The sequence below is a fragment of the Nannospalax galili genome, unplaced genomic scaffold, assembly GCF_000622305.1.
Source record: "Nannospalax galili isolate Female #2095 unplaced genomic scaffold, S.galili_v1.0 scaffold471, whole genome shotgun sequence".
NCBI classification, from domain to species: domain Eukaryota; kingdom Metazoa; phylum Chordata; class Mammalia; order Rodentia; family Spalacidae; genus Nannospalax; species Nannospalax galili.
The window spans coordinates 1,183,653-1,193,481 of NW_008330333.1; the positions used below are offsets into that span (position 1 = coordinate 1,183,653).

The 9,829-nt window shown below is 44.3% G+C and overlaps 1 protein-coding gene across 2 annotated transcripts in view; it reads left to right on the forward strand.

Annotated features, from left to right (window-relative positions):
• The window catches only part of LOC103744925 (olfactory receptor 1F1-like), a 5,058-nt gene extending 1,178 nt beyond the window's left edge, over nucleotides 1-3,880 (forward strand). The window contains exons 1-2 of one of the 2 annotated variants that reach the window (XM_029569532.1): nucleotides 701-718; nucleotides 2,963-3,880. In XM_029569532.1, coding sequence (XP_029425392.1) covers nucleotides 3,044-3,880 — 837 coding nt within the window. In that variant the 5' untranslated portion in view covers nucleotides 701-718; nucleotides 2,963-3,043. Of the gene's footprint in view, nucleotides 1-700; nucleotides 719-2,942 lie in introns of those variants that run through there. The other variant, XM_008846784.2, reaches the window with a different exon arrangement.
• The last annotated feature ends 5,949 nt before the right edge of the window (nucleotides 3,881-9,829 follow it).

A 9,829-nucleotide genomic window follows, 5' to 3' on the forward strand; every position in this document is an offset into this window, starting at 1 on the left:
TTCTCTATTCCTATGATCTGTAGATTTGGTCTTTTCATGGTGTCCCACATCTCTTGCGTATTCCATTCCTGAGTGTGTGTTAAAAAAATTTTTTTCCATACCCTTTGCTTGAGTGGTCCAATTCTTTAACTTTATCCTCCAGTGTTGATATTCTGTTTTCCATTTCATTCGTTCTAGAGGTAAGGCTTTCCCCTGTTGTTTCAAGTTGGCTTACTGAGTTTTGCACTTCCTTCTTCATTTCTGCCTGTTTTCTTCAATGTTTCTATCTCTTTTATGAATTCATTCAGAAGTTTACCCCCCCCTTTTTTTTAGCTCTTTGATTTCTTTGTTCATGTGTTCTTTAAAGTCATTGAATTCCTTGATAGTGTTTATGATTGTTCTTTTAAATTCAGTGTCCTGGGTTATCTCTAGGGGTTCTCCTTGTAGAACTCTTCTATAGGATTGGTGGGGTGATGTGGGGACATTTTGGCTTTCCACTTTATTGTTATTTCATTGTGATTTTGGCATGTGGATTTCTTTTGTTGTTTATGATTCTGATATGAGAATTAAGTTGAAGTATGCTTCCGTTTGTATTATCTGGGTGCCTAGATCCTTTCTTTATTGGTTATGTAAAGCTGGTTGGTACAAGGTTCAGTTCTCTCAGGTTCATTTTGGAGGGAACTGATGGCTTCAGATCAGCTATTCAGGTTCACAGAGGCCCAATTCAGGTTCCAGTCAGGTACACTCAGTCTTCCTTCACCATGTGGCAGGATCCAGTCTCTCTCAAGCAGTCCTGTGCATTGTCAACCCTATGCCAGAGGGAGGCCAGAGCGGGGCCAGAACTTGGCACTCTCTGGAGGTCTGCTGAGATCCCAGCCACTACACTGATGGAGGTCTGAACCCAGCCTCTCATGCTCTCTGGTAGGAATTCAGCCTTAGCCTACCAAAGCCAGATCTGCCCTGGGGCCTTGGAAGGGGTCTCACAAAAATCCCAGGTAGGGGGATGGTATGGGGCAATTAGGGGAAGCTCACCACCATATGGAGGCAAGATCCAGGGGCTGTCAGGCTGTCCCCTGGGTTCTCAGGCCCTCGGGTAGTTGGAGGTGAGATGGAACCTTTGAGCTATATCCCAGTTGATTTTTAATCATATTATTCACTATCCTTTAAAATATCACTTGGTGGAACTAGAGAGATGGCTCAGAGTACTGGCTGCTCTTGCTGAGGACCTGTTCCCAGCACCTACATGACAGCTAACAACCATCAGTAACTCCAGTTCCAGGGGATCTGACACCCTCCCCTCTTCTGGCCTCCAACCATTAACACATACATAGTGCACTTACACTCATGTAGGCAAAATACTCATATACATAAAGTAAAAATAAATCATAAAAAGAATTTAAAAAGAAAATATTACTTGGTATTCTGTCTCTTTGTTTTTGTCTCTGTCTCTCTTCCCCTCTTTCTCTCATCTCTATCTCTGTCTCTGTCTCTGTCTCTGTCTCTCTCTCTTTCTCTCTCTCTCTCTCTCTCCTCCTGTCTCAGTCTTCCCAGTGTTGGATTTGAGGAGTACTGCCATGCTCAGCTATGTGTTGCTTCTTTAGTCCCCCTGTGAATCTCTGCTCAGAACTGGACAGGAAGAACAGGGTTGAGATCACACATGTTGGCTCAGGTCATCTCTCAATCCTTATTCCAAACTCTGTGATTCTACCAGCTATGGAGATGTGTGTGTGTGTGTGTGTGTGTGTGTGTGTGTGTGTGTGTGATATAAACATGGTTCCCAATGCTTCGTTACACCAAGATTATGTGGGATAGGCGTTCTATTCCAAGGAAACAGTAAACTCTGAGTTGGAGAGCTGCCCCAAAAGATATCTACTATAAAAGCCTAGAATTTTCAACATGGCAGAGAAAACTGCTCTTCAAACCAGACTCTGTAGTGTCCATTATTACAGCTTACTAATGTGCCCTTAAAATCTCTACCTTGAAATTAGAGAATACAGTATCATCAGTCACCTCTGATGTGACCATCAGACACATGAAAGCAAAGATTACATAAAACATAGGACTATCCCCAAGTCTGAGAAGAAAAGGAAAACCAAAAAACTAATACCCAGCTCACCAAGGTTATGAGGGTTGACATGGCAAGGGCTAACAGTACTCCAGTCACTGTGGACCCATTCCTAACAGCTTTACATTTTGACCCAAAAGCTGCCCCCAAACTCTGTTTGTTGCCCTCATTGTTTGGTCCAAAGGGGCCAAAAATGTAGATGGGAATTCTTCTCTTCTTATTGCTAATGAGGCTCTAAGGAAACCTGGTCCCAGAGGCCAAAGAGGCTCCTGTAAATTCCTGCTCTATGATTGTTCCACACATCTTTCCTGCTCAGAAGATTAAGACTCCAAATACTCCTCACCTGCTCAGGACCTGCCCATGTTACAAAGACATCACACTCCTGAGGGAAGCCCTGCCCAGTTAGGTCAAGGTGGATAGCAATGGAGAGCACCAACCTCCCCAGGTAAAGTTAGAGCAGTGAAGACACAAATATTTGTTCATTCAGAGGGGAAGTTCTTTTAGGTACTTGATTGTAACTTCTCCCAGAGACAGCTTGTCATGATAAGAGTTCAGAATTCATTTGTTGTCACTTGATATAAACTCAGTACTAACCAGCAATTTATTGTGTTTTTCTGAGTCTGAGGTGGAAGGAAAACAGAGCAACATAAATAGACACAGCTAGGTTTAGAGACCGTGTGTTTTCATGGTCAGCATCAAAAACAGGACTCAGGGATTCATGTAGGGAAAAGCATCAAAACCAAATACTGGAATATGGACATATGGGTGGGGTGGGCACATCCTGTGTTAGCAACTCTATGAGCTGATTTGCAAACTTCATCCTGTCTAGAGCCCTATCACATCCTGACCATCCCCATCTAGGTTTTGAATTTACTGTCTTCTATTCACTTGGGATCAGACCATGAGAAAATGAACCAGTCGCGGGTCTCCGAGTTCCTCCTCCTGGGACTCTCCTGGCAGCCCCAGCAGCAGCAGCCCCTCTTCCTGCTCTTCCTCATCATGTACCTGGCCACCGTCCTGGGAAACCTGCTCATCATCCTGGCCATTGGCACTGACCCCCGCCTGCACACCCCCATGTACTTCTTCCTCTGCAACCTGTCCTTTGTGGATGTCTGCTTCTCCTCCACCACTGTCCCCAAGGTGCTGGTTAACCACATATTCAGGAGTCAGGCCATCTCCTTCTCTGGGTGTCTTACACAGATGTATTTTGTTTTCATGTTTGCCGACATGGACACTTTTCTCCTGGCTGTGATGGCCTATGACCGCTTTGTGGCCATATGCCACCCCTTACACTACACCACAAAGATAACTCACCAGCTCTGTGCCCTGCTAGTAACTGGATCCTGGGTCATTGCCAATCTGAATGTCCTATTACACACTCTTCTGATGGCTCGGCTCTCATTCTGTGCAGACAATGTCATCCCTCATTTCTTCTGTGATGTGACCCCCCTCCTGAAACTCTCGTGCTCAGACACATACCTCAATGAAATGATGATTCTCACAGAGGGGTCCCTGATCCTGTTCATCCCATTTTCCTGCATCCTGGCCTCCTACGTCCACATCACCTGTGCTGTGCTGAGAGTCCCATCCCCAAGGGGAAGATGGAAAGCCTTCTCCACCTGTGGCTCCCACCTGGCTGTGGTTTTGCTCTTCTCTGCTACCATCAGCGCTGTGTATTTCAATCCTTCTTCCTCACACTCAGCTGAGGACACAGCAGCCACTGTGATGTACACAGTGGTGACCCCCATGCTCAACCCTTTCATCTATAGCCTGAGGAACAGGGACTTAAAAAGGGCCCTATGGAAAATGATCCACAGAAAACCATTTTCTTTATGATGACAGAATTAAATTGATTCTTATTCCCAAGCCATACTTTCCCTATCTGAATACCATGCAGCAATTGCTGCGTTACAGTTTGGAAACCAGCATAGGACATCTGTGACTTGGACACTTTGTAGACAATGATTGCTCTTGTGTTAGTGGACTTCCATTCATTGGGCATCCTGGTCCATTTATGAAGTAATGGGATTTCATGTTCTCTTAGCATAGACCCCAGGGGCCTTGCACATGATAGACAAGCAGTGTACCATTGAGCTACATGCCAGGTCTTGAGACTTCCTTTTCCTTTTTTTCTCCCGCCCTTTGTTTTGAGATAGAGTCTAACTATATATCCTTGGCTGTCCTTGAACCCACTGTGGACTAGGCTGGTCTGGAAAGCACAGCGTCTACCCGTGTGTGCTGAGTGCTTCGATTAAAGGTTTGTGTCACCATGCTAGTTAGACTTCCTCTTAAGTAATAACTTTGAAATTATTTTATTTACAAGTCATGTTGTTTTTTTTTCTACATATTATCTTTGGAAGACATGTGTTATATATGTATTTGAATACTGCGATGATGTAGAAATTGTTCCATAAGATACGCTTTTACTTATGTGTATATATGTGTGGGGGTGCCAGGGGAAGCATAAGAGAGTTTGTCAGAGCCCCTGGAGGCAGTTGTTAGCCCCTGATGGGTGCTGGGAACAGAAATGAGGTCCTCTGGAAGAGCAGCAAGTACTCTAAATGCTGAGCCACTCTCTAGCCTCTTGAGAATATTTTTGCAATTTTCTGGCCCTGATACTGAGACAGTAACTTAGGTGTTGTGCATTACAGTGACATTGACGTTTATAAAGCATCCTGGTGATTGTGTGGTCAGTCAGAGGTGCAGAATTTCCCTTAGCTTCTTTCATGTGTCCAACTTAATAGTTATGATAAAGGCTCATAAGATTACTTTTGAGTCTCTTAGATAATATTCAGGGATTAATGTGCATGACAGCATTTCAGAGGAGAGTCAGCAGCCCTGGAAGCCATGTGGCCACAGATATCCAGACGTGAGGACCATACAAGCCTGGAACCCCTCAGGAGCATCCTGATTGGTTGGGTGACCACCTTAGGGGCTGGTGTGACCGAGGTCATGGGTCTGGTATCAGGTCAGTAAGTTGGCATTTGCTGTTCCCTCTGCCCAGACCCACTGCCTGGTCTCTTCTGACCAGTATTCCACCCATGCCTTGGAGAGCCAAGTCACACAGCAGGCGTTTCTCATGCAACCCCAGACTTCCTCTCTTGATTCTCTCAGCTCTGTTTTTCTTTGAGATATTCTATCTTCCCAACAAAGACTTTCCCCAGCTCATAAAATGCCTCAGCTCACACATACTATCTATTCCGTGTATTCAAGTGTCTGACACTGCTCCTGAACCAAAGAAAACAATCAACAATGAAAGAAAAGAAAAACAAGCAATTGAATGACTATTGTCTGAATCTTTTCCTTTTCTTTGATTTTCTCCCCATTTTATTTATTATTTTCATTTCATTTTTTATGTGTATGAGTGTATTGCCTGCATGCATGTAAGTGCACTCCTGCCATGCAGTGCCATGGAGGTCAGAAGAGGGTGTCAGATCCCCTGGAACTGGTGTTACAGGTGGTTGTTATCTGCCACGTGGTGGCTGACAATAGAACCTGGTCCTTTGTAAGAACAGTCCGTGCTCTTAATCACTGAGCCAACTCTTCAGCTCATAATTTTTCCTTTTATGATGGCAATGGAACCTGTGGTCTTGTACCTGCCAGGCAAGCACTCTGCCTCTGACCTACATCTCTTGCTTCTTTGCAGTTCGTGACAGTGCTTACTGAATAAACTTTTTATGAAGCTTCAGAAAGAGACAAAAAGAGGAGTAAAAAGGTGTACACATCCTATCTTTTAGAAAAAATACTGGGAATATTTTTATTTCAGATTGTCATTTTTAACCCTTCTTTCCATAAACACTGCGACTGTGGTTTAGGGTTAGTTGTGCTTTTACCTATACATTAAACTTTCTTCAGAATCTCTTTTTAGTATGGATGTGCCCACAGGTTGGGATATAATGTTTAAAAAATGAGACCTGTGAAATGTTTGATCAGGTAAAAGCCCCTTTTACCAAGCCTGATGACCTGAGTTAAATTCCTGAAACCACACGTTTCCAGGAAGGTACTGACTCCTGCACGTTATCCTCTGACCTCCATGTACACTGTGGGGCATACATTTGCACATGTACACTCATACAGACGTGTACCCACACACTATATACACATGCATACAATAATAATATTTAAAATTTTATTTATCGATCTATTTATTTAGTGTGTGTGTGTGTGTGTATGTGTGTGTGTGTACAGGCACACACATACCACAGCATATGTGTTATCCTTTTCTTTTTCCTTCTATAATGTTTCCCTTGGATCAAACTCAGGTCACCAAGCTTGTCTGGCAAGTGCTTTTACCTGCTGAGTCATCTTGCCAGTCCCCATTTGGACATCACGATAGAACTTATTTTAGAAAAGTTGGGGAGAATACAAAAGCAAAAGTCTTCACCTACATATTCCAGTCCCATCACCCAGATACAAGCTTTCCTCTACTTTTCTAAATTTACAAAATTGAAGTTATTCTGAACTTGAAATTTTCACCCAGTCTCCCTGTAGCCCCTGCTGGCTTGGAACTTGCTCTGTAGACCAGACTGGCCTGGATCTCACAGAGATCTTCCTACCTCTGCCTCCAAATTGCAGGGATTAAAGGTATGCACTACCACGTCTGGCACATTTGGAACTTTTTAGCATTTTTTTTGGTCTTTTTGAGACAGGGTCTCCCTGTAGCCACAGCTGGCCTGAATTTGCTATGGAGACCAAGCTGGTCTTGAACTTACAGAGATCTGCTTGCCTCTGCCTCTGGAGTGCTAGAATTAAAGGCATGTACCACCATGCCCGGCTAGCATTCACATTTTCATCTAACATTTTGATTGTAATGAGATTCTAACAACAAAAAGGGTCAAGCTCTGTTACTGACAGAAACCACGGTGGCATTCCCCTCCAAGCTGGTCTGCATTTGTCACACCATTATTATTTCTGAGGTACAGAGAAGAAGCCGAAGGCCCTGGGCATGTTTTGCAAGCACTCTACCTTTGAGCTATATATCCCAGTTTTCTTTTTTAGGTTTGTTTGTGTGGTCTTTTTGAGACAAGGTCTCCCTGTAGCCCCAGCTGGCCTGGAACTCTTTCTGTAGACCAGGCTGGCCTCGAACTCACAGAGATCTGCCTGCCTCTGCCTCCCAAGTGCTGGGATTTAAAGGCGTGTGCCACCATGCCCAGCTATATCCCTGTTTATTTTTAATCATGTTATTAACTATCCTCTGAAAATATCACTTGGTGGGACTGAAGAAATGGCTCCAAGCACTGGCTGCTCTTGCAGAGGACCTGGGCTCAGTTCCAAGCACCCACATAGCAGTTAACAATTAATAGCAAGTTCAGTTCCAGGGGATCTGACACCCTCTGACTTTTGCAGGTGTGCCAGATAGCTTTAGTTGTCAACATGACACACTTGGGTAAAGGGAGCTTTATTTGGGGGAATTGTCTCCATTGGACTTGTCTGTGGCAATGTCTGCGGGGTAATTTCTTGATTGTTGAGTAATCTGGGAGGGCCCAGCCCACTGTGGGTGGAGCCACCCCTGGGTAGATGGTCCTGTATTGTGTAAGAAAGTAGATTGAGCACAGGCTGGGGGAGCAAGTCAGTGAGCAACTATCCTTTATGTGCCATTCCCCAGGTTCCTGCCCTGAGTTCTTGCCTTGACTTCCTTTGATGATGGACTATTTGTAAGCCAAATAAACCCTTTCCTCTGAAAGTTGGTATTGGTCAGAGTGTTTTGTCACAGCAACTGAAAGCAAACTAGAACAGAAATTGGTACCAGGAGTGGGATAATACTGTGACAGACCTGATCCAGTTTTTGGAAGGATTGTGGAAGCATTTGGAACTTTGAGCTGGAAAAGCCACTGAGTGCTTAGAGTTAGGAGGATACTGCTGTGGAGCGTGGAACAGTTCTGCTGAAAGAGGTGTAGACTATGGAGGCCTGGCTTGTGAAGCCTCAAAGGAAAGCAAAGACTAATTCAGGTTGTTTGTATTGAATTAAGAATTTTTGAAAATTTGGACTGGAAAGATAGTTCAGAGGTTAAGAGCACTGACTGTTCTTGCAGAAGGCCCTGGGTTTGAATTCTAGCATCCACATGGTGGCTAAAATCCATCCATAACTGCAGTTTCAGGGGCTCTGCACATCAGGGGTGTACTTACACACATGCAGGCATAATATTCATACACATAAAATAAAACATAAAACAATTTTTAAAAAAGAATTTTTGAAAATGAAACCTTTTGTGCTTTCCCGGGACAATTGATGATGGTGAGCTGGGGCTGAAAATCAGGTGTGAGTAACAAGAGACCACATCATCAAGGCAAAATCTTCTGGGAAGTATTTTCTCAGGGTCAGCACACAGAAGCTGTGGTCCATAGGGAGCCCGAGCCGCCATCTCAAGCTGGAAGCAGAACTTGGTCATGTGTAAGAGTCTTTTGCATGGTTCTGGTGCTGAAAATGTGAAGGGGTCACAGGGAGCAGATGAGGCTTGGCACCATGAGAGGCCAGGAAAGGCCACTGGTCAAAGTGCAGCCTTGGTAGCAGTGAAGACCCCCAGGACTGAAGGAGTCAAGGAGAGAATCTGAGACTTTGACCCTGACAGACCAGAAGAACCCATTGGTAAAGGTGCAGCCTCAGCTTCAGTGGAGACTCCAGCTTTTTGGAGATGCCAGGACTATGGGACAATCACCAAGGGCTGCATCAGGTGTGGAATGGAGTCAACCTGGGCCTGCAAGACAAGCTGTGTGTGTTGTGGATGGAGAGCCAGAGAAATGGAGTTGCTAAAAACCCTTTGGAGCCCAGAAGATCGGGAGTGAATCCCAGATGTCCAGCCTTGAGCTACTTTGCTGAACTTAGGTTTTACTTAAGTGTGCCCCATTCTTCCTTTTTGAAATAAGACAATACTTGTTTTGGATTTTACAGGAGCCTATAGTTAAAGACTTATGAAAAGGAGACTTTGAACTTTGGAAGTGTTTGGATTTTTTAAGGACTGTGGGACTTTAAAAATTGTACTGTCTTATGTTGTGATATTAACATCACACCTTGGGGATAAGAAATGGAAAGCTTGTGGTTTAGTAGTGATGTGTTTGTGTGTCAAGTTGACAAGAGGTTGATTGTGCTGAATAGCTTTAGTTGTCAACTTGACACACCTGGGTAGAGGGAGCCTCATTTGGGAGAATTGCCTTCATTAGACTAATCGGTGGGGGTATTTTGTTGATTGTTGAGTTATGTGGGAGGGCCCAGCCCACTGTGGGTCGTGCCACCCCTAGATAGGTGTTGGGAGCCATGCTTGCCATAAGCATTGGAAATTAGGAGAGTGCCACTTTAAGAGCTTCTGAGCTCTCTGCTTCAGCAGTCAGAGCTGACAGGCTGTACCTGTATGATAAATTAGATCTTCTGGAAGATGCAGCTACGTGCTGTATCCATAGTAACTTTTTTGTTTCTGTTAGTAAAAATCACCTAGGTAACCCCAACTCCAGGTCAGACAAAAAGGACCTGGGGGACCCCACAGTTCAGTTCCTTCTGGAGATCTCTCTTCAACCTGCACCTGCCTTCCTTTCAATAAATTCCTCACATAACTTCAGACTTTGTCCTGAGTGTCCTTCTTGTTGAAGACCCAAGCCTGGTGGGCTTGGGGGGCGTTCGACAAATGGCGCCCAATGTGGGGCTTGAAGACTCTCGGCACCAGGCTGTCTGAACAGATTTTTTGAGGAAAAATTGTTTTTTGGGTAAGTATGCTTTTGTTAGGTAAGTATGTCCTTTTCCCTTCTTTCCTTCAGTATATTTATCAGTTATAGGTTGCACATTTCAGGGTTTGG